Source organism: Girardinichthys multiradiatus, chromosome X (assembly GCF_021462225.1).
Source record: "Girardinichthys multiradiatus isolate DD_20200921_A chromosome X, DD_fGirMul_XY1, whole genome shotgun sequence".
Taxonomy (NCBI): domain Eukaryota; kingdom Metazoa; phylum Chordata; class Actinopteri; order Cyprinodontiformes; family Goodeidae; genus Girardinichthys; species Girardinichthys multiradiatus.
Window position 1 is genome coordinate 37,135,338 of NC_061817.1, and position 25,854 is coordinate 37,161,191.

At 40.8% G+C, this 25,854-nt stretch overlaps 1 protein-coding gene across 1 annotated transcript in view; it reads left to right on the forward strand.

The window, feature by feature from the left end:
* LOC124863464 (transmembrane protein 104-like) overlaps positions 1-20,408 on the forward strand; it is a 70,443-nt gene extending 50,035 nt beyond the window's left edge. The window contains exons 9-10 of the mRNA XM_047357842.1: positions 5,072-5,165; positions 17,496-20,408. Coding sequence (XP_047213798.1) covers positions 5,072-5,165; positions 17,496-18,259 — 858 coding nt within the window. The 3' untranslated portion in view covers positions 18,260-20,408. The remainder of the gene's footprint in view (positions 1-5,071; positions 5,166-17,495) is intronic.
* Positions 20,409-25,854: the final 5,446 nt, after the last annotated feature.

Below are 25,854 nucleotides of genomic sequence, written 5' to 3' on the forward strand. Positions count from 1 at the left end.
TTACGTTGGATAATTTAATGACTGTAGTGTGCTTAATATATTGCCACTAATATATGGTGAAGAGCTCTAAATAGCTGCTTTATCGCATACTGTGAACATGAGCATTTACAGTCTGTGTGTTTGTTAATACATGATTAGTCCTACAAATCCCCCTCTGTGGGCTTCATTTGAGTCTCTCAGACTCAGCTGTGTCTGCAGTTCACTGAAGTGTGTGATTACAGCCAGCCTGTTGTCTTCTGAAAGGGAGAAATGGGTGATATCGTTTTTTCAAAGAACGTATCTGTTGTAAAAATTGAAATGCCCATAGTTGAAGAGTGAGCTGCTGCAGAGGATAAAAGCTCGCGTTGTTGGCTGAGAGCAGGGGGTGGGGGCATAATTAATTCAGGCCACTTTTCTCCTCACAGAAAATGTCTTTGTTTATTGCAAAATTTATTAAACTAAGCATGAAATGTAAGCAGCTTCTGTGCTTAGGAGGCAGAAAGCGAAGAGAAAATCTGGACGTCTGCAAACAAACGAGTTAGATTAAATCACTAAAGCAGTCTAAGCAAAGTATTAAATGAATAAATGCATTATATTCAGCCGTCCTTCGATTTGTCTACATTATGAATTTCTTGATACGCATCTTGTTTCGAGAAGATTTCTTTTTTCATTGACAGACTTGTTTAGAACTCAGGCAGGTACAGTAATCTGAAATGAAGGCTAATTTGTGTTTTTAAAAGGTTTATGTAGCACACAGTTGATATAACACAGCATCTCCTCTGAATCTGGTACGTCATGGATGCGTTGAGTCGTTTTCCACACCAGCTAACCCAACTAAAACGTTCATGTAAAGCTGGCTGCAGGCATAGAGACAGGTATCACATGCAGACATACTTTCATCCTTTTTCTTTTACAACATAAGACTTGAAAACAAAATGATCTGATGCTGCATTTAAATCAGACACATCCTGGTTGCCTTTACTTTAATAGAAACCAGGACAGAACTGGACCTGTTGGTTCTGTAACATAGTATTTCTAGTTTTAACAACAATCAGAGAGGTTGCAACAGTTAAATTACCCAGTTACTGTATCCCTATTAAAGTTTATTTGTATTAACTGAATATGCTTGCAGCCATTTACAGGTAAATTTGTAGGCTAATTTTAAAGCAAAATATCAGCAGGAATGTGATTCTAATTAAATCTGCTGTTAACAGCTGTTGTTTTCTAATAAAGCCAAACTTTTACTCCAAAAACAAACAATTTCATTTTATTTATGTTTTATTTTACAATTAAGTTGTGCCTTTCTTGTATATGATAATAAACATCTGTTAATTTAAAGTTCATGTTGATTTTATCTCTTTTTATCTTTTGTAATTTTAGCTTAAACAATTCAAATGCATGAACCAACTCTGCTGAGAGTCTGATTGTAAAGACATAAAAACAGAGGTTAGAATCTTGTGTCTTAATCACATCTCAATTCCTGCCACCAATGATTATTTACATTCTATTGTTTTTATTTCCATTAATTCAGAGTTTATTTGAGCAAATATTAGGTGGAGAAAGTGTTGTTTGGACTGGAGATTGCAAAGCTCACTGAGAAGAAATTGTAATTCAGTTGTTTAATTCATTATAAACCCAGTTTAGTTAAGTGTCCCTAGATTATATTGTTTCATAGTTATATTTACAAGTCCTTAAAAATAATCCATCTGTTAAGAAATTCAATAAAAAAGCCTGTTATTAAAATTGGTCTTCAGTTTATGTGCCCTTTTAGGATCAACAGTTTCTACTCAGCCTGGAAAAGTCTGTAATTTGACTACAAGTCTGGAAGAATATAGAAAAATAAAGTAGATTGTAGAGACATGTTTGGATTTCCATATTTAATTTCCCTCCATCCATCCATCCCTCCATCCATCCATCCATCCCTCCATCCATCCATCCATCCATCCATCCCTCCATCCATCCATCCCTCCATCCATCCATCCCTCCATCCATCCATCCATCCCTCCATCCATCCATCCATCCATCCATCCATCCATCCATCCATCCATCCCAGTCAGAAATTACAGAAATCTGGAAGATATGGATTTTTGACACAATAAACACAAAGGAACACTTTATAAACCCACAACATAAAACCATGCATTTTGTAAGTTAAATACCGTGTCTGTCATGTTTCTTATTAAATATGAAAAAACGTGTAAAATCTGACATATATTTAAAATTAGACCACATTGCAGATTACAGTCTTCTTTGGATGGAAAGTAAAGGTGCGTAGCTGCAGTTGACTACACAGAGACGTATTTATGACTAAAACACTTCTGTCAACCGGCCTGGTGTTCAGATCAGTTTCTTGTCTGCCTTCAGACACATCTCTCTTCATAATGGTTCATTCATTACCTTCAATAGGTTCTACAGATTTATGCTTTGTCTCAGATTGAGCTGCGACAGCACTCTGCCAGGACGGCAGCAGGTTATATTTCAAGATTTAGACACACTTTACTATTTTTAGGTGATTTAACTTAGTCTTTTTTCTTTTTCTACCTTATAACTGTGCAGATATCTACATGTTTCTGATCGTTTTAGCCCAAGTCAGCCATGATCTACAGGCTAAAATAGTCCATACTGGTTTGAAGTGTCTTGTTTATTATTATCTGTCTTTCAAAGGACGTGACCCTGGAAACCTACTAGATTCAGTGTTAAATTGCTGTCTTTATGTCTGTGCTCTGCTGTCTCTTACATGTCAGCCACTGAACTGGAGTCTTTCTGTGTCCTCAGAGAGACCTGTGTGTATGTTTGTGTGTGTCTGTGTCCTCCATGAAACCCGGCAGGCTGCTTTTCAGATGAAATGGTCCACAATGGTGCCTCTGAGATCACATGCTGCTCACGCTGCCCAGGCGGACCTGGAGACATGAATGGATGGATGGAGGGATGCAGGGAAGAAGTGGATGAGTGGAAGTGAAGGGAACTGATGGGGCTGAAGTTAAAAAACTGAGCTTCTGGGACGCCTTAAAAATACATAAAATCACATATTAACACTAAGTCAAGACTGTGGCGTAACGAAGAAAGATCAGCTAGAATACGAATGGTCTTTATAGGGTTTTGGTGAAGTTTTATGGGCTGTATTTTAAAACAATGCTCTGATCACTGCTTTGCTGAGAGTTTATCGATGTTTGGACCAGATACTGTTTGTTTGTATCCATGATGCTGGACCTGCTTGCACCAGAGAGACTTTATCATGGAGAGTTTGAGGCAGGATCGCAGACTGAATGTTCATTGAGTTATAGTCCAGCATCCCTTCGCAGGCTGGAAAACTGTGAAATTAGATTTTTAGGGATTTTCCAGGTCTGAAGAGGTTTGGGAAGAAAAAGAGTAAAGAAAATTATTAGGATTTCCAGACAGTATTCCCCATCTCATTGTCTAAATGTTGTCATTCCTTCCATCCTTCCTTGTGTCCTTTTTTTCTTGTATACATCTTTGTGTTCAACCTTTCCTTCTTCCATTTACTCCTACTTCTTTCCTTCCTTGTGTCCATCCTCCCTTCTCTTTGTCCTTCCTTGTTTTTCCTTCTTTCCTTCCTACCGCATGTCTGACCTCTTTTTCGTCTTCTCTTCTTCTTTGTGTCGTTTTGTATTTCCTTCTTTCGGTGCTTCCTTCCATCACCGTGTCCTTCTCTCTTCCGTTCCTTCTCTATTCTTTTTGTTTCCTGAATCTCGTATTTATTTTTGTGCAAACCAATCCGGGAGGTCTCCAAAGTGCCTTCTAAAGTCATTGACAGGCTATTTACAGACATGGACGCAGTGTCTGGCTTCCTTCGTATACAGGTGAAAAAAATGCCTGCAGCAAAATCTCCGTCTGATAAAAATCTGTTTTTAATTTAAAGTCATTTATTGGAGGATGGTAAAAAAGAAATCATTGTTTTTAACAAAAAATCTATGGTGTTGCAGCTGTTCGCACCCCTGCTGTTAATACTTTATACAACCAGCAGGACAGCACTTGGTCTTCTCTTCAAGCATTCACTGGTTGAAGCCTGTAGACAGATCTTTGACCATCCCAGAGTCCTGGGTCCTCTCTGATGCATCTCCTCTGTTCAGCAGCCCACAGGTTCTCTGTAGGCTTCAGGTCTGAAGACTGAGATGCTAATGGAAGCTCATTGGTTTTGTGTCTGCTGAAACATTTTGTTTTGACTTGCTCATTTTCAGTTTTGCCGTAAATAAGAGTTTAGGAATCAATGCACTCTATAAAAAAAAAAACATCCTTAACATTCTTCTCATAGCGGGTGGTGGCATAATCTCTGTGTCCCTTCATATTTATTCCCCAGGAAAACAGGAAGTCATGGGTCACAGAATATAAGTTCCTGGAAACTCTCGCCAACTTAGAGTATAATTAAAAACTCAACTTCAACTACAATCATTTTAAATGGATTTCTGGGGGCGCAGGAAACAGATGATTTTCTTTTGAAACATTTTCTAAAGATTTTTTGATCAATCCCAGTAATTAATGTACACAAAATAAGTTATTTTTCCACACTTTGAGATTATGCTGCTTTAATAAAAGATTTATTTCATTTGTATGCTTTTGCACATCTTTACTGGCGGTGCCAATAGTTTTGTCCATAAAATGTTACCATGTCCATAAATTTATAGATATTTGTCTGTCTCAGCATTGACTTTTGTTGCTGTTTGATGTGCAAAAATTCTGTTTCTGTTGAGCTGTATGTAACGCTTAAGTACAACCTCACACATTACTAGAAACTTCAATTAATGTTCGTTCTGCCACCTCAGAAACAGTTAAACAAAGATTAGAGGGATCTCGGCTGCAGCTTTATGCAGAACAGTTCATATTCATGCCTTGTAAATCAAACTCTCCCACTGATTAGCTCTGACATTTATGGCATTATTCATAGTGGCTGACATTTTACTGCTTCTTCTTCTTCAGCCCTCAGTGAGGCAAGTTTCATACTTTAACGCTGCTTTTATGTGGCTCTGACTTTGATCTCTGAAGGAGTTAAAAACTCATTTCTTTTTGTTTGGTTCTGTGTGTGTCGCATGCATGGAAAAAAACTAACTTATTTTGTCCTTTTCTGTTCCTGCAGAGCGTGTTCACTCTTCTGTTGGGGCCTTTCACCTTCTTCAGCGCCCAGAAGACCAAATATCTTCAGATTCTCACCTCACTCATGCGTTGGATTGGTAAGAGGAAGCCACATGTCAGAGGTTTTTCTTTTACATACAACATGTATAGTCATGATGAGAGGTATAAAGGCATTAAAAGAGCAGTTTCTTCAGAAGCGGTCTGTGAAGGACCAAGTCTATCTCTATGGCTTACGTATGAACTAAGATGAAGGCGCGGTCTACCCTGGAATATGTGAATTTACCCTTTACACTGAGGTTCACAGCGCAGTGCATTCATTCACACTTCTGAAGCAGCAGAACAATATTTTCTGTTCGTTTGTTCTTCACACATTTAAATCAAACTACTAGAAATGTCATGAAACATGGCCAATTATCAACAAGTCATATCAAAACCCCAAAGATGTGCAAAGATCATCAGCAGGACAAAGAGACTGAAAACATTTGAATAGTGTTCCTGCAGAGTCATCCAGCCTTTAGAAATAAAGGCTCAACCTTCATGTGTTTTAGCAAAATGGCGTCAGAACATAACGGCAGCTTTCGGGAACCCATTTAACCCGTCTCGTACCAGAACAGACTCAGCATCCTGAGCATTATTCTTCATGGTTGACTGAAACGAATGACAGGCACATTCCTATAATAGATCATATTATATTGATGAAATTAAGCAGGAATCTTTGTTCATATTTGAAGAGAATTTGTTTTTATAAAGCAGGGTTTCTTTACCATCATTTTAAAAACTTGTTCACCTTTATTTTCTGTGGAAGAAACCTGACAGAGTTCAGAGCATTGAACCACATTCATTTCTTAAATTTGATTTGAATGCAATACAAGTTGCTTTTAGGATCACTTTGTCAAAATTTTCACATAAATCTAATGATTAGATACGTTTTAGTTATTAAAAATGTGAAAACATTCATGAAATAAGTGGGAAAAATATACAACAGACCTTCTAGGGTCTTACATGTGTCCCACAGCTCAGGTTTGGGCAAAGACGGGTCAGCAGCAGAATAATACCAAACACAGCAGCAGTTTTACAACTTAATGGCTGTAGTAAATGAATCAAGGTGTTACAACGGCCCGGTCCACTTCAGCCTGATTGAAACGCTGTTGTAGAATCTTCAGGAAAAAGCTGGGCCAGGATTTGTTCAGGCTGAGGGAGTCGGACAGAAGAGTTACTGTTGCTAGAGGTGGTTCTAGTATAGACTTGTAACATCTCAGGTTCTCATTTGAAAATACGTCTGGGACCAGAGGTTTTTTTTCATTTTCAACAAATATTTAAAACTTTTGAACCAAAAATAATCTTTGCTTTCCTGCTTGGCTCTACCCCCCCCTTCTGGCTCATCACACCTGTTTTCCATTTTATCATCTCTCTCTGCCTTTGCCTTTGTGGCCGCTGTGGTCAGGTCCGTCCATCATGGTTCGGTTCTGCTCTGTGTCTTTGATTCCCATCTCCTCTCATTCCTCTGCCTGACAGGCTCGACAGGCCATCAGAAGCTTGATTGGACCGTCACTCTCGGGGCGACGGGTGAAAATAAACCGTCCATCCAGGACCTGCTGTTAAAATCACAACACCGCAGAGTCCCTGCTCTGCCGCACATAAACAACAGAGTAGCATCCATTCACTGTCCACTGTTTGTCTGGCTGGATAGCGGCAGGGTTTTAGCTGCACCTTTCACTCTGCATGCTCTGAGTAATTGATTGTGGTGTCACTTTACAGCATGGTCTTTGCAGCTCAGGCTAACGATTCAAAATGACTCGGCTGGAAAGCTTTGTTTTCTTCATGCGTTGCAACAACATCAGAGGAGGGAAAGCTGAGATAAAATATAAGCTAGAATGGCTCAAATGTGGTGCCTGCTACAGCATGTTTACTTATATTGATGACTGTAGTATAATGCCTGTTTTAGAGAAGATGTAGTGACAACTTGACAGTAAAATGATGTAGTTTGTCGGAACATTTTCATAGTTTCCAATTCTTTGTTTTTGAAACAAGTTATCACGACGTTGTCACCAAGATTATTACGACTATCAATTTTCCCTCATCAAACAGGTACATAAGGTAAATAAGCTTCTTAGAGCAGAGTGAAAACTCTATGCAGTCAGCCAGTTAATATTTCAACTAATGATATCATTTTTAAGACTGTTGCTTAAAGATATTATAAATGAACGTGATCTAGGTAATGTTGGCAGTTTTTAGGTGACCTGAGGTGGAAGACAAACTGCAGCTCTCTGCAAGGTGATTATTAGTATCATTCCACTCATCCTTCACTGACTGATTCCAGCATTTCCACCAGAGAACAAGCAGAGTAGGAGGTGTTTCCACAACATTTCAAGCTCGGTAAGCAGGCGCCGGATGCAGCGAGAGCAGCTAACACACCTCAACCATATGGTTGATATAAACAGAGCGGAGTCGTTTGGATGCCAAGATTCAAATTTAATTATAATAGAGATTGTATCCTTCCTTCCTTCCTTCCTTCCCTTCCATCCCTCCCTTCCTTCCTTCCTTCCATCCCTCCCTTCCTTCCGTCCTTCCTTCCTTCTTTCCTTCCATCCCTCCCTTCCTTCCGTCCTTCCTTTCTCGTTCCCTCCCTTCCTTCCTTCCTTCCATCCCTCCCTTCCTTCCGTCCTTCCTTTCTCGTTCCCTCCCTCCATCCCTCCCTTCCTTCCTGGCTTCCTTCCTTCCGTCCTACCTTCCTTCCTTAATTCCTCTCTCGTTTCCTTCCTTTGTTCCTCCCTCCTGTCCTTCCTTCCTTCTGGTTACATCCTTCCTTACTGTCTTCCATAAACACAGGGGAATGGCCCCTTCTGCTTGGAAGAAGTGGAGATGTTTCGACTTTGGTAAAGCTGGGAATCTGAGTCCTTGTGATCAGTGTTTAGATGTGTTGGCTGTGCTCTGAGAAGGTAAACGAACTGATGGCCTACTTTGTAAATTAAATCTTTAATCTTGACCAGTGGCCTCGGTCCTCTTCTGTCTCAGGTTGTGAGTGTTTGTTTTTAGTGCAGAGGAGGAGTGAACAGACACAGCGAGTTATAGACTGCTGGCATATTTCTGCAGCACCAACTCCTCCAGGATGAGGAAACATTATTTAGTCCCATTTTCAGGTAACTGCAGTTACTCTTCTGTTCTCAGAGGAACAGAAAAGCAAAGAATGTGTTATACATATATTGTTGTGGTTGTTACATTAGTCTCTGTCGTTCATCCGTCATTACTTATGTTAGTTGTTTGGGATCAACTCTGACAAACTGTCTTCTGGCTCCATCTTCATCCTGTATCAGTGGTGTTACTTCATCCCCTTTTTGTAGGTTTGCTGTTTTACAAACGAACAGAAATAAATTAATTGCATAAAAGTTTAAACATTGTTTGCATGTCTTTGGGTAAAATAAGTATTTGATCTCCAAGCAGAACATGAGTTTGACCTTGGGGAAAAAACATTGGTTGACATGCATGGTCACCAGATTTCTAGACATCTCAGGAAGGGTTTTGGTCCTCTCCTCTGAACAGCAACTTTCCAAATTCTTTAGGTTTCTTTGCTGCAACTTGGCAACTTAAAGCTTCAGCTTCGTTTGAGGATTTTCTGTAGGATCGAGGTCTGCAGCCTGGCTCAGGAACTCCACAATCTTAATGTTGAAGCCAGTCTTTGGTTGCCTCAGTTGTATGCCTTGTCTCTGTCACAATGGAAGACCCATCCAGAACTTGTCTGCAGTGTACATGGCTGTGGATATTGGCCAATTGAATTTGTACTGTATTCTTTACAGAAAAAAGGCCCACAGCATAACATTTCCACCTCCGTGCTTGACTCTGTGTCCTCCTCTTCCTCATCCAAACAGTGGATTAAATTACTGTCAAAGTACTTGATTTTGGTCTCTTCTAACCACAGCACTTTCACCCAGACCTTCTCTGTATTATTTCGATGTTCACTGGAAAACTTAAAACAGGGAGGAACATGCGGCCTCTATAGAAAGCAACGTGGCACTGTATTTCATCGAGTTTGATTGATGGTCGTTTTTTCAATTCTTTCATTCCCCAGTAACCCACCAGCAGTTGTCACCTTCTCATCAAGCTTCTTGCTTGTGGTCTTGTAGACCATTCCAGTCTTGTATAACTCTACTACCTTGTCTCTGACGTCCTTTAAAGCTTTTTTTAAATTTGCTCTCAGTTGTGTAGAAGTTAAAATGCAAGAAACTGATTCTTTTCTCTCATCTCAGTGCATCTGCTCCGGCTTTAATCAGTGTAAAGCTTGCAGCTGTTATTGATGTTGCTAAGGCTAAACTGAAGGTTTTCAGTGTTGACTATAAATGTTGATTAAGAAAATATGTTTGATAAGTTAGAAATATTAAAGACACGTTTTTAAGATTACATCAGAGTTAAAACAAGACTTTTTAGTTTCTGTATCTTTAAATATAAACCAAACTCTCTAGGAGCAAAAGCTCATTCATACCATCCATCTAATGTGCTTAGTTTACTACAATATAGGATGGAGAGATTGGAAACTGCCCGCAGGCATGTTAACAGCTACATGGTGGCATTTTAGAAGAATAAGGAAGGGAGACGTTGTTTATGAAGGTCAGGGGGACTCTGGTGGTTTGTTCAATTGGGATTTTAGCAGGCAGCTCACAGGGCGACAGTGAAATATGAGGCATTCTTAATAAACTGTGCTGCAGAATCACAGTTCAGAGGTGCTGAAAATTACGTTTAAAACACATATATTGAGAAACAGGACTTTAGTGTCAGACTCTGCGTGCCAGGACACTGGACCTGCTTGTAAAGCAGCATTTTTTCACTGTTTTTGGTTCATTTTAGTAAATTCAGGCAGATTACCTCTTGTTGGATGGTGAAATTATACAGTAAACCAATAGTGCAGTGGTAGAATTAATTATTTTTATAAACCAATTAAGGCATCCATCATTAATAACACCTGCTAGGTGTGCAACACTCCGCATATTTGTACCAAACCATCACAGTACACACCTCCTAGCTAAACTCAAACAACCAAATCGAATGTCATCCATAGGCAATCACCACTCTGATCCACATAAGGACACTAAAATGCTTTTTCTTTTTGGTTTTTTTTGTTCAGAGGACTGAAAGGAAATGGGCAGATAAGGCTTCTCTCTCACACCAAACTATTCCATAAATGATTAGGTATTAATGATATGAGGTTTAAGCCCCACCTGCTTGTTTTGAAGCATGCAGAGTTTAGGTTTCCAGTGACACAACAGCAGTGGAGAGTGAGACACTTAATGAACAATGTGTCATATAGCCGGTGTTTGATGTTTATTTCTTTTCAATGCCAGCTTTATTAGGTAAACCTTGCCTAAACCGGGCTAGACCGCCTTTTTCATTCAGAACATTCAGACTTAATCCAACAAATTATGTGTAAAGCATCTCTCAGGTTTTTTGGTCCATATTAACATGATGGCATCGGGTGGTTGCTGCAGATTTGTTGGTTGTCCATCCATGATGTGAATCTCCCACTCCACCACATCCCAAAGGAGCTCTGGTGGGTTGAACTCTGGTGGTCAGTGGAGTACAGAGAATGGGCAGCGGGCACATGAAGAAGGTGTTTAATGTGTCCAAACTGGACTATTTCTTCTAGGTGTTTGTTTGCCAATAATTACATTTTTTGAAGAATTTGCTGATTGCGCTGTCAGAGATCACTGAAGGTGTTACGAGGCAGTGTAGACACTTATGACCCAGTCTATCACCAGAATCAGCTTCAGAAACCTGTGAGCTTCAGAGCTGACTGGTTTTATTTGATAATGTTCTACTGCGGTGAGAAATGGAGAAATCTTGGTTAGAACTGGGCAAAGAGCTGCACTTCTAGCCGCCAGTGAGATTATCCAAGAGTGCTCAAGGAGATGCTGAAGGAGTGTCAGTCTTTAATTAATGATGAGATGATGGTCATACCCTAAAACCACTGGAGGGAAGGGTGTATAAGCTATCAGACGTGGTGGGGAAACAGAGCAGCAGTATCAGAACTTAGCAGATGCATAAGACGGTGTTTAAAATCTTGTTTTATGAACATGCTTGTTTTTCTAACTGATGTCTGGTTTAAGAGTCTAAGCTCTGGATTTTGTGAGACCTTCTGTCTTGCAGCCTCTCCAGTTTGTTGCTCATGAGATGGATGGTCTCTCACTCAGCTGCTTTATAAGCATGAAAGAAGTCCAGGATTCCCATCCATTCTGAGAAAGAAGCTGGCCATCTTTTTTGTCTTTGGAGATAGTCAGTGACTCTTTGTGTTTTGTGGCAGAGAAAATAGAGCTGTACGAGTCTCCTCCAGGGTGTCGTTAAGTTGAAGCATTCCTCACAAGGTCATTGACGGTTCTATTCAGGTGATCTAAATCACGTTTTGTGAGATGGACGGGGTCAAGTTACAGGGACATGATTTGTGGACGTCTTACAGCTCTTCAATTTACCTGCCTATTTTCACTGCATGCCAAACAAAGAAGAAAGTACTGTCGGGGGACTGTGAAAGTGCACCTCATCACCATATCCTGACAGATTTCTGCAGATGTAAAAGCTGATTCAGTCTGAATGAATGAGTCCGAGGAAGAATGGGCTACTCTGCCCGGTTTTAACGAACTTTTCTGTGGTTTGCAGAACATTGCATTCCGATGTATTTACACCAGAAAACTTGCCATTGAAATCTGAGGTTGATTAGTTGCTGGTTTTAAAATAATTTGCTCTAATTACTGAAAAATGGGTTTAAATGCTACATAGGCTGATGTGTTATTAATCTCTGAGGATACAACAGATTTATATGTTGATGCTGTCTGTTGATCATTTGGAGCTGTAAAGGTGATCAATCCTAATATTTTTTATTTCATGACTGCATGGTGCCTGAGCATCTAGATTCCAGATTTATGGCCTTAGGTGCAGTGAGCGTGATAAAATCATCTCAGGAAGATGTGATTTACTCTCATCGTAGCGTTATGGAGCTGCGAGTCTGACAAATGAGCACGTTATCAAAACCCATGACAAGCTGTGAACTTAGATTTTCTCGCCCCTTTAAGCAACTTTCAGTTTCTTTAAACAATTTTAAATAAAATCTACACCACCAGTGAAAGGTTTTAGTTACACTTTCTCACTTAATGAGTCTCTTTATTTTCACGACTATTTACATTGTAGATTCTCACCAAAGGCAACAGAAATATGAATGAACACATGGAATTATGTAGTAAACAAAAAGTGTAAAATAACTCTGAACATTTTTATATTTTAGATTCTTCCAAACAGCCTCCCTTTGCTCTGATGACTGCTTTGCTCTCTTAACGTTCTCTCCATGAGCTTCATGAGGTGGTCGCCTGAGATGGTTTCCAGAGAGTCTTGAAAGAACCTCCCAGAGGTTCATTGAGAGACAGACACAGGTTAATATTTCAGTCATCACAGCAAAGGGCGTCTACTTTTTTATTTATTTATTTATTTGTTTTTTAAGATATTTTTTCGGCACTAGTGGCCTTTATTTTGACAGGTAGACAGGAAAGGGGGTAGAGAGAGGGGGAGACATTTAGTAAATGTCGCTGGGTCCGGGACTCGAACCCGTGACAACCGCCTCAAGGACTGTAGCCTCCGTACAAGGTCGCGCGCTTAACCCCTACACCATCAGCACCGTCCCCCGGGGTGGCTACTTCAAGGAATCTAAAATATAAAACATATTCAAAGTTATTTTAAAATGTTTCTTTGTTACATAAATCCATACGTGTTCATTCACAGCTTTGATGCCTTCAGTGAGAATCTACGTACAATGGAAATAGTCATAAACATAAAGAAAACCATTAAATGAGAAAGTCGTTCTAAAACTGTTGACCGATAGTGTACATATCAGCCTCCACCTAGAATCAAAATGTTTGAACGGTCGGTGTAATTTAGATTTTTCTGTTTGATCACATTCTGAATATTCTGAATATCAACTTTCTTTCACATCACATTTCTTTCTCATAGCCTCAATATTAGAATCTTAATCTTGGCCAACCTAAAGATGGGGATTTAAGAAATGCAATAACACCCAGCTCCCCCGAGGCACTCCTAATTAAAAGCTCAGTTCCCTTACGCTTCCTGTGAATACCTCAGTGTTAAAGATGAAGAAGAAAAGCTTCCTTCCTCCTGTCCTGTATCGTTATCTTGCTCTCTGTTGTACACACAACCCCAATTCCAACGAAGTCGGGTTGTTATGTAAAATGTAAATAAAAACAGAATACAGTGATTTACAAATCATGTTCAACCTACATGCAATTGAGTCCGTTACAAAGACAAGATATTTAACGTTCATGCTGATAAACTTTATAGTTTTTTGCAAATATTCACTCATTTTTAATTTGATATTTGCAACACGTTCCAGCAAAGCTGGGCCAGGGGCAACAAAAGTCTGGGGAAGTTAAGGAAAGCTCTAAAAACGCCTGTTTGGATCAGGTGAACTGAAAACAGGTCATGATTGGGTAGAAAAAGAGCAACCCAGAAAGCTAAGTGGTTCACAAGCAAAGATGGAGCGAGGTTAACCACTTTGTGAACAACTGAGTGAGCAAATGGTTCAAGGGAATAAGAACAACATTCCTCAATGAACAACTTCAAGAATTTAGGGATTTCATCATCTACAGTCCATAATATCCTCAAAAGATTAAGAGAATCTGGAGAAATCTCTGCACATAAGCAGCAAAGCTGAAAGCCAACATTGAATTCCCGTGACCTTCGACCCCTTGGGAAGGACTGTATTAATAACAGACACCATTCTGTAACAGATATCACCACGTTTACTCAGGAACACTTCAGAACCATTGTGAGTTAACAGTTCTTCACTACGTCTACAAGTTAAAACTCTACCATGCAAAACCAAAGCTACATATCAACAACAACCAGGAACGGCGCCAGATTTTCTGGACCAGAGCTCATCTGAGGTGGACCGAAGCAAAGTGGGAAACTGAGCTGTGGTCTGACAAGTCCACATTTCAGATTGTTTCTAGAAATCATAGACGTCGTGTCCTTCGGGCCAAAGAGGAAAAGGACCGTCTGGATTGTTATCAGAGCAAAGTTCAAAAGCCAGCAGCTTTGATAGTATGGGTGTGTGTTGGTGCCCATGGCATCATGGGTAACTGGCACATCTGTGAAGGCACCATTAATGCTGAAAGGTACATCAAGGTTTTGAAGCAACATCTGCTGCTGTCCAAACAATGACTTCTTCAGGGACGCCCTGCTTATTTCAGCAAGACAATGCCAAGCCACATTCTGCACGTGTTCCAACAGCGTGGCTTCGTAATAAAGAGTTCTGGTTCTAGATCTTCCTGCAGTCCAGACCTGTCTCCCATTGAAAATGTGTGGCGCATTATGAAGAGCTAAGAGACCCAGGACTGTTGAGCAACTGTTCATCAAACAGGAGTGTTAAAAGGAAAGGTGATGTAACCCAGTGGTGAACATGACCCTGTCCCAGCTGTGTTGAAACATGTTGCAAGAATAAGATTTATCATAACATTTAGCGGTTTGAACATTAAATATCTTGTTTTTGTTGTGGATTCAGTTGGATAGAGGTTGAACAGGATTAGCAGATCATTGTATTCTGTTTTTATTTAGGTTTTACACAACGTCCCAACTTCAATGGAATTGGGTTTCTAGATTAAAAACTGGATTAGAGGAACAAACGGATGACAAGAGTTGTAAAAAAACGGTTGAAAGTGGCTTCAACAAAAGACTGCAACGTCTTTTGGTTTATCAAGACAAGAAGTGGTTTTATGCCTGCAGACAATATAACAAAGAGACTTTTTGTCCTTGAAAGCTGGTCTGTTGCCCACCATCCTGACCTCAGTCTAATAAGAGAGTTAACGTTTAAATTGGGAGTAGCAAAGCTTTCCCTACACCCTGAGATTACATTGGATGGAAGCCAGAGATGCATTAAATATTGAACAATAACACAGCAGGTTTTCCATACTGTGAAAGTGCTGAATTCAAGAAAAGTTGGCAGCAAGGCTGAAGATTGGCGTTACCTCCTTTATTTCAATATTTATTTATGAAAAATGAAACATGTTTTCTAAAGCCTCCAAATCATTGTTCATTCTTATTTATTAAAAAACTTTGAAAGTGAAGCTTCTTTAGTGTCAGATTAGGTAAAAATATTGACCTTCTGATTTTGAAACGGCTTTTCATCATATATATATATATATATATATATACAATGAAACTGAAACACCTGGTTTTAGACCACAATAATTTATTAGTATGGTGTAGGGCCTCCTTTTGCGGCCAATACAGCATCAATTCATCTTGGGAATGACATATACAAGTCCTGCACAGTGGTCAGAGGGATTTTAAGCCATTCTTCTTGCAGGATAGTGGCCAGGTCACTACGTGATACTGGTGGAGGAAAACGTTTCCTGACTCACTCCTCCAAAACACCCCAAAGTGGCTCAATAATATTTAGATCTGGTGACTGTGCAGGCCATGGGAGATGTTCAACTTCACTTTCATGTTCATCAAACCAATCTTTCACCAGTCTTGCTGTGTGTATTGGTGCATTGTCATCCTGATACACGGCACTACCTTCAGGATACAATGTTTGAACCATTGGATGCACATGGTCCTCAAGAATGGTTCGGTAGTCCTTGGCAGTGACGCGCCCATCTAGCACAAGTATTGGGCCAAGGGAATGCCATGATATGGCAGCCCAAACCATCACTGATCCACCCCCATGCTTCACTCTGGGCATGCAACAGTCTGGGTGGTACGCTTCTTTGGGGCTTCTCCACACCGTAACTCTCCCGGATGTGGGGGAAAACAGTAAAGGTGGACTCATCAGAGAACAATACATGTTTCACATTGTCCACAGCCCAAGATTTGCGCTCCTTGCACCATTGAAACCGAAGTTTGGCATTGGCATGAGTGATCAAAGGTTTGGCTATAGCAGCCCGGCCGTGTATATTGACCCTGTGGAGCTCCTGACGGACAGTTCTGGTGGAAACAGGAGAGTTGAGGTGCACATTTAATTCTGCCGTGATTTGGGCAGCCGTGGTTTTATGTTTTTTGGATACAATCCAGGTTAGCACCTGAACATCCCTTTCAGACAGCTTCCTCTTGCGTCTACAGTTAATCCTGTTGGATGTAGTTCGTCCTTCTTGGTGGTATGCTGACATTACCATGGATACCGTGGCTCTTGATACATCACAAAGACTTGCTGTCTTGGTCACAGATGCGCCAGCAAGACGTGCACCAACAATTTGTCCTCTTTTGAACTCTGGTATGTCACCCATAATGTTGTGTGCATTTCAATATTTTGAGCAAAACTGTGCTCTTACCCTGCTAATTGAACCTTCACACTCTGCTCTTACTGGTGCAATGTGCAATCAATGAAGACTGGTTACCAGGCTGGTCCAATTTAGCCATGAAACCTCCCACATTAAAATGACAGATGTTTCAGTTTCATTCTCCAACCCCTGTATATGTATGCAAACAAGCATTAGAAGAAGTGATGGAAGAGCAATAAAATATGGAAGTTGTGAATTCGGCTTATAGACGTCGTGTTGTTCTGGTTAAATATTGCCCCTTTTCCGTCGGCTCGGTTTAGGCCGGCTCCACTCAGGTTAAATGATGCCGTCAGCTTATTTCCGACTTGTTTATCTGTTCAGTGTTAAAAGCATCGGAGCGTCCTGGCTGGTTTTATTTATAGCAGATGGGGTTCCTATATGTGCTTGTAGTTGTTTGTTGGTTTGATTTGGCTGAGTTATGAGAAAAAAATCTTTATTTTGGGGTCTTTAGTGGTTGGATTGATTTGTTCCTCTTCTTCCCTTTGTATTTGTATGTCAGTTGCAACTCCCACAAGTTAAACAGGCTACAACCATAAAACCCAACCAAATAAAAAAATAAAATATATATATATATATTTTATTTTGAATGAAGAACATTCTCAGAATTGCTCGTTAAAATGTAAAAAAAACGTAAAAAACATACTTTTTTGCAGTGCTTTTTTTTCCATTTAAATTTTTGACGGCTTATTCAAAAACTAAAGGAGAACAAAACAGAAGCCGAAGTATAGTATACCAGTATAAGTATAGAACTATACTATAAAAATTGACAGTCCATAGAGCACTACGGACTGTCGGTTTTTAGGTGATGATACGCAGCTGCAGTTTTTCTAATCATCCAGAAGGTGGCAGTGTTTGTGTTTCACATCCAGCTCGTGTGCCACTCGGTGTCCTGCAGCCTGGAGTCATTGACCACCTTGTGTCAGGATGAATACGAGGATTTTGTGGAATAAGGAGTTTATAGTTTCATCCTGCATTTACCAGTAGTAGCCACAGACGGCGCTGTTCAGCACGTGTTTTCAGTCTCGGTTGTTTGAAGCTTCACAGCTGTGTGATTAACCTTCAAGCAGGATCTACTCTGTTTAATTTCTTTGTTTGTTTTTGCAGCTTTCACCATGATGATCATATTGGCTCTGATCCGAATTGCCAAAGGAACCGGAGAGGGACACCCTCCTGTCGCCAACCTCTCCGGGGTGCCCAACCTGTTCGGAGTGTGCGTATATTCCTTCATGTGCCAACATTCCCTGCCCTCCCTGGTGACGCCCATCTCGGATAAGAAACGAGTCGGAGCTCTGGTTCTGGCGGACTACGTTCTGATCCTGGGCTTCTACGCCCTCCTCTCGTTTACAGCCATCTTCTGCTTCGACAGCTCGCTGCTGCACGACATGTACACCCTGAACTTCACCGACAACTGCAACGTGTTGGGCATTTCGGTGCTGCGTTACTTCCTGGGCTTGTTCCCAGTTTTTACCATCAGCACCAACTTCCCTATCATTGCCGTTACTCTCCGGAACAACTGGAAGACACTCTTCCACCGGGATGGCGGCACCTACCCATGGGTGGTGGACCGGGTCGTGTTTCCCCTCATAACCCTGGTGCCGCCGATCGTGGTGGCCTTCTGCACGCACAACTTGGAGTCCCTGGTAGGCATCACCGGGTCCTACGCAGGGACAGGGATCCAGTACATCATCCCGGCATGCCTGGTGTTTTTCTCCAGGCGCCACCTGGAGCCGGTGATAGGCAGAGACGCCGTCAACAAGCACCAGTCTCCTTTCCGCCACGCCTTCTGGGTGTGGTTTGTCTTGGTGTGGGCGGCCTCCTGCCTCATATTTGTCACAGCCAACATTATCCTGACTGAGACTAAGAAATGAAAACTGTGTTTATGGAAATCTGCGACTGTTTGGCCAGTTTCTTCGTTCTCGAGGCCTTACCTGCTGCTGGATGGACTGTGTGCCTTTTTTTACCTGACTTTAGTTGCCTAAAATAAACGCAATCAATATTAACTTATGAAATTTGCTAAAAGGGACCAAATGTTTTTTTCCTGATAAGTTCTGGATGTGTGCATGACAGTGATCAAAGGGACATTATTAAAGGTATCTTTAAACATCAAACAGCTAAACGTTTAAGCTTTTCACACCGTTTCCCAGAAATATCTTCCTTCCTTTCTGCAACTCTTGGATGCATACCTTCTCTGACATCCCAGAATCAGATAGATGGCTTGTTACCAGGCCTCTACAGAGGTGAATGATGCTGATGAGGTATGTCAGGTTTGTTAGAGCAGGGATGCATCTAAAAGTTGCAGGACCGTAGCTCTCGAGGTCTGGACTTGATCTAAAGCAACGGTTGAGCTGTCCAAACACTTCAGATCATAGAGGAACGTGTGTTTAATGGTGAAGTTTCAACCTCTTACCTCTAACTTCTGTTGTTGCTATTACAGGTAATAGGAAGAGGCACAAATGTCCCACTCCCTCTCTAGAAAAGCTGTCAAACAAACACGTTGGAGATTCAACAGATCTGTGGGATGAAGCTACAGAAACATATTTCTTACTTTTAATAACCTTCACTAAAATCCCAACTCAGAAAAGGGAATCTGCCGGAGCTTTCCTGCAGAATAGTCCAATAAAACTATATCAAAGCAACAGAAGGAGCAAAGAAAAACTGCCTGTCACAGAACCGCTGCACGACTCCGTAATGAGATTGGAGGATGGGAAGAAGAATGATCATTCTCCGATGTATTTCCCTCCCTCAGCAGGTGGTGTGAGGGCAATGTTCCCGTCCTCCATGTGAACAGTGAAGCTGACGGAGATGCTCCCATCCCTGTCTGGAAAAGTCTGACATGTTGACACGAAAATGTGCAGGAAGCCTGTTATAAATAACTTAAAAATAAGAGTTTATTCCAGTAGAGCAGGATTATAGCAGTTTTCTTTAAAAACATCTAATGTCAGGGTAGATAAATAAGGAAATAACCTCCAGGTACAGTGTGGTGAAGGACTTTGTTGGTTGTTGTGGTTTTGATTATAACTATGAAAGGAAACGGACCAGCAGAGGAGAAGTTACCGAACCAGAAACCTTTTTGAGTCTGCTTCCTCTTTACATGGCATGTTATTAATTGTTAATAAGAGGAAAAAAGATGCTAGCTCCAATCAGATGATAACCAGCACAGTTTACACACTATTTTATTTATTTTTAGTTGGCTATCTTTTCCTTTTTGACAAGCAGCAGGTCTCCTGCTCAGAATGTTCACAGCAAACACAAAGTTCTGCTAATTGTAATAGATTTCTATGTTCCTGCTAAACAATAATGTAATGATTTGTCCTTTTTAGATCATCGTCTTCCTGAACGTGGCTCCAGCTGCAGAGATTTTCTTTGCACTGTGTTATTTTACGGCAGCATTTGGCTGTATAGGTAGCAACGCAGGTGATTAAAACTTTCCTTTGGAAGGTAATGTGCTGCAACTGGAGTGTTTTAAGGCTCTGCAGCTGATTTCTGCTCCCGTGTGGAAGCGTTGGTGACACCTGGGGGGCGCTGTTGGAGGTCAATCTACTCTTGCTTTGTTTAGACCTCTACTACAGGTGATCAGTCATCAGAGCTCTGCGGTGGACCTGCAGCTTCTCAGCTTATTTCCATCTGCAGCAACGTGTCTGAATGAGGAAAACAAACACTTGAACCTGAGTTGGATATTTGTGGGCTTTTCTCTGCTCAGAAACATCTAAAACTATAGGAATCAGTGTGAATTATTTTCATTTTGTTTGCTGTATATTTTTCTTTGATTTTGATCATTTCTTTAGAAATCAAATGTTGACGATCTGTGTGGTGCCAGAAACGTTTATGATCCTTTTTTTTTTTTCTATTTCTCTTCGTTTTATAGTTTAAATGTGGTTTCTGTTTTTATTTTTTTTACTTTTGTGTCATTTTTATTTGTGTATCTGAAATTTGGTTCTTTCTTCTCTATGGATGTTTACAGCTTTTTGTTATCCCGTTTCTCAAGCGAACAAAAATAAAATTTGTCTGAAATCATAATGTGAAGCTTGAACACTGGAGGAGACATCTGTTTGTTGAGGCACCCTGTGAAGGCTGTAGAAGGTGAATTCATATTTTATCAGATAAAGTTCAGCTTTCTGTGGCCTGTTTGAACTTTAAAAGGTGTTCCTACTGTAAGGTGCGGCTGAATTTTAAGCTTCAGAAAACATTGATTTCTGGATGCAACAAAGGAAAGGATGAAACCAACTTGTTCTGAACATCCAGGGAGCCCGCATGGACACCAGCCTCGCCTCCTGCCTCATCATGCAATTCATCTTGGACTCCGTCATGTGGAAAATAGGGTTTAATGGAGCTCAGACCATCTGCTTTTCCTTTTCATGGCTGGAAATCATCTCAGTAACCGTCCCTGTGGTCACCTGTAAGAGCTTCAGGCAAAAGTTCAACACAAGCTTGAATTTAGTGAAAAAGCCTCAGCTTTACCCTGACAAACATTTGCTTTTTATCGTCTTGTTAGAAGTTCTGTAACAACTCAGTAAATCATGTCTGAGTGAATTAAAGTGGAGGAAACAGATGGCAGCTGTCTCCTTATATTCAGAAACAAACATCACCTGAGAGGCAGACACAACAGCAACCTGCTGCAGGAGCTCCGATCCTCCTCTGAGATCCAGACGTCCCTTTAGATGTGGTGACGAGGCTCGTTTTGTGATTACATGAGGTACGAAGCCCTTAAACGCAGCATTGGGAATTTCTTTATTCTCCTAACAAAAATTCCCACTCTGGCTGTTTTCCAAACCAAACAAATTCCCCACATGCTTTTACAGCCATGAATGTCTGAGTCGTGGCCACTGACTGAGTGAATGGATCAGTCTCTGCTGCTGATTCAGTCCCAGAACATTCTGGTGTTCAGCAATGCTTCAACACATTTTCAGATTCCTGCCTGCCAGCGACCTCTCTGCCAGTAATTGGCATCCTTTTTTTTTTCTAAATCTCTTGTTCACCTCAATCTTCCTAGAAGCACCTAGTTGGTGTTTCTTTTTTATTTATAGGTGCGATTGCTGTTTTTATTATCCAACCAAAGCTCCCCCTCTGAATTTCAATCCCAGCAGAGACGCTCCAGCATAATTTAATTTACCTTCTGGCCTTTTTATGTATGTAGGTGGTGTCTGGATGTTTTGGGGCAGAGCTTTAATTGGAAAAGCTTAATTTATTCATAGCTGGATTGTTTATGGGATTTAGGAGCACCGCTTCACGACTGCAAATATTTAATCACCTGGAGGGAAATTTAGGATCCTTTTTTTTAATCAGGTGGCTTCATCAGAACTAATCAGAACTTAAACTGTGGTTCTGGTTGCAGAGAACAGGAGCTGAAACTAACCCAGATTCATAGCAGGTGCAAAGTCATTAGTGAAGCTAATTTAGTTCAGTTTCAAATTGTTTTTTGAGAACTGATTATAGATTCTGAGTGGGGTCCAGGCCCAGAACTTTGATGTTCTGATCTTTGACCCACTTCGTCATCACGTTAGCCTTCCTTCATGATGCTGGAAAATCCACAATCATGACCAAGCTGCTCCTGGGTTGTTTGAAGAAGTTGCTCTTGGAGAACAGTTTGATCCCAGTGTTCCTGGCCAGAACTCTGCAGAAGCTGGGAGCAACCCCACACATGGGTTGGATTGGGATGCTTACAGTTAGAAACACACAGGACTGTTGGACGCTCTCGAGTCTTCTTCTCCAGATGTCCAAAAGGATTCTTTAGAACAGCGCCAGTCTTAGGCTGTCCATCCTTGTACATCCAGAAGATAAATATCAGTCTGTCCCTTTGGTAGGCTTTGGTGCCCTTGTCCAGAAGTCACCTTACTGTGCCAGCAGATGAATATTTACCCACATGGTGCTAAAGTTGAGCAAGCTCTGCACTGGTGGTAGCATAGCTGTCCTCCAGCTTGCTGGCACCTCCTCTGCAGCTCAGCCTTTCCCCTTGATTATTCAAAGACCTTTTTTTCAGCCGCAAATTTCTTTTGCGTTTTTGATGCAAAATGATGACGGCTGCAGGTTTTTTTTTTTTTTTTAAAGAATTTGAAACGATTTCAAGCACATCTAAGAGCCCACAAAGTTTAAAAAGCTTAGAGGAAGAAAAACATTTCTTCCTTTCAGTAACTTATAAGCCACAGTTTTTCTTTAAAGGTAAATATTTAGCTATAACATCAATAAAAGAAATTTGGGTGTCCTGTTTACAACAGCAACCCCAATTTTTTATTTTCAGTCTGAGCACCTCACATTTTCTCAAAGCAGATAAGAAACAATTTTCCAAAAAAGCCTTTGAAGCCACAGCTCTTATAAAAACAGGAACCACCACACATGATGTGTTATCTGCATCCATGGATGATGATGGACTACCATCAGGACACTGACGGTTTTATTGATTTATAAAATCCCCTTTTAGAAGGACCATCTTGAAGAGATGTGAGGATGCTCGCTGGCAACAGAAAAAGATAGTGTGAGCACTTTCACTACAAAGTTCATCTATGTAGGGAATGTGGGTGAGCGCTGTGGAAGTAAATGGGTCAAGAGGACAGATTTCTAGTGGGCTGGCCACAGAGCACCTTTAAAAGCCTCCATAGGGTGCCGGTTTGTTTGGTCTTTAAGCTAGAGCTGCTGAGTTCCTCCTCCTGACTCAATAAATCACCATACAATTCTTCTTATGTGTTGACGCCTTTTTCTTTCCACTGAGCACCTTTTCAGCATGCATTGCCCAGTTCTGCCAACTGGTAACCGAGCAGGTAGGTACATCAATATTATGTTTGGTGACCCAGTTTTGAATCTCGGGTAAAGCATTTGCCTTTTTTGAACTGTTGTTTATAGGGACTGTCATCAGCAGTGTCATTGAGGCCATCTAGTTTAACTGCCTGTTTTCTCCACCTAGTATTTTTGCTACTGGGGAGCTGGTTATTAAATTTGGGGATCTCTCTCTCATAGTTTGTGAAAAACTGATGGTGAATATGGAGGTTCCTCTTCAGTAATTTGTCCCACTGGTGCTGAGGGATCAGGCCCTCTCACGGCTGCAGCAGGAGACTGTGGTTGCCTGCCCCTCCCCCTTACTACAAAAGTGTCATTATCTTCTTCTCTGGTAACTGCTATATAAACCTCCTTGCTCTTTTCATCGTTCCCTGCCTTTCTTTTATAAGCTTCAGCAAGCAAATGTTTTGCCCTTATTAATTCTTGGTTGGTTTTTTTTCCTTTTTCTAAGTTTGTCTTTCTGTTGTAATCTCTGTACCAAATGGGTACAAGCAGGAACCGAAAGATGTCCTTTAAAATCATAATCTTTCCGCCATTTAGCAAGAGTTTTTACTGTATCTGGATCTTTTGAGTGCAGTTCGCCATTTTAAGAGTTTATTTATTTTTTTTTTTTTTTATCTATTAAAAACTTTTAGAACTGAGTTCTACTTCTATTTATATTTGCGCTATTTTATTCTCTGTGCTTTATTATATATACTTTTATCCTATTTACTCTAGTTTATTATTATTCAGACTCTGCTCTTTTTTTATTTTTATATATATATATATATATATATATATATATATAAACAGAGGTGCGTTTATTATACATATCTTGTACCATCAAATCAAACAAAATTTCTCAACGGGCTCCCAACATCTCCCGGAAAACATACTTCTAGATCAAACATCTAGTTTTGATCCGGTTTTCTGCTTTGAGTCCTACTCTCAGAGAGTGCAGGGGTTTTAGACTGAGATCTGGTGGCACCTAATATCCAAATCAGAATTCCCTACGACACCTCAGCTGTCAACAACTTTATGTTAACACCAGCAAGGTTTCGGGTTGTCTCACTGAGAGTGCTGTATGATTCTGCAGACACACAAACAATTACTTTTAGGCCTAAATCGCCTAGACTAGGTTTTCCGTTTTTTGGGGGGGGTTTTTAGATATTTTTTTGGCACTAGTGGCCTTTATTTTTTTATTTTTTGACAGTAGGCAGACAGGAAAGAGGGGTAGAGAGAGGGGGAGACATTCGGCAAAAGGACTCGAACCCGGGATATGCATATGGTCGCGCGCTTTCGCCCATACACCATCAGCGCCACGCCGGTTTTCCGTTTTTCATGCACTTTTTTTTTTTTAAACTCAGGATTTTTCCGTGGAGTTGGTTGCGTTTGAATCTCCTTAGGGGAAATTACGAGTACCTCTAAACTCAAAACTCTTTATTTTTAGTTATTAAAAACTGCAGTTAAACGCCAAGCATACCGGTTTGCGTATTTTTCTTTATACACTTAGTTGGTTCTGTCTTACCTGTGCGTTCGTTCACACTATCTGTTGAAATGCGTTGATCCACCCTTTTACACACTAAGACCAATCACAGGAATCATCTTAACTAGAGTAGAACTGCAAACATAAACATGGTATAAACAACACTGGCCTACAGCTTTATCACTGGATTTATTTACTCCAACTGGTAGTTTGAGACCTGCTCTGCCCCACAGGTGATCCACAGTGCTGGAGGTGATGATGACTCCATAAAGCAGCTTTATAAAGTGTCAGCTGCATCAGATGAGATGCTGCGGCACAAACAGAGTCCTGTTTAAGGCCTCTGACCCCTCATTAACAGGTCACATGTTTCTGTCTGTCATGCTCTGCAGCCGCTGTGGCTGAAAGGTTTGGTTCACCTTGGCTTGCTAATGGCATCTCACAGAGAGGCAGTAAACAGAGTTGCGACATGATAAGACGGGAATGCATTAAAGCAGAGCCGGAGATTTTTTCCGGACTGTTTGGAGTGAAAAGAGGTGTTAAAAGTAGGAATCCTGCACATGTGCCAGCTTCCTTTGTCTTCACATCATTCACATGTAAGATGTAGCTGCCGGAGGTTTTCTGCACATTTGGAGGTCGTCTCCAGCCAGGTGTCGCCTCATCTTCTCATGACAGATGGCTTTCTTTTAATTTCAGACCAATGCCTCTCGCCTTAATGCCCCCCTCCCACTCTCTCTCATGTGTATCTGCTGTCAGGTTCATTAGCACCAGCAGGGCTTATTAGACATCTTGGGGAGAGATCAGGGTCACAGAAGTGTGCAGACGAAGACCAAATCCAGGCAGTGCTGCTCTGACAGGAAGACAATTTAGAGAAAGTTATTTTACTGCACCGCTAATTAAGATCTGGATTTGTTGCAGTTTGTTGTTTTCCTACAGTCGCATTATGTTCCAGATTGGGTTTTCTCTGTATTGCAATCTTCTCCAGAGAAGCATCAGCAGGACGGTTTGAATATTCTGCCTGAGACGAGTGTCAGAGCATGATTTATAACCATTACTGCCAGCATGCTGATGAACACAGGCGTCGTGTTTACGATCAGTAGGGACACCCATCCATGTTCGACCCAATCATCCTAGCGGTCATTCAGCAATCTGCATCTAAGAGATGAACTTAGTTTAAATTTAATTTCCTTTTTCTTAAAGGGAAAAATTAGACATTTGTTTGGGTGTCACGTG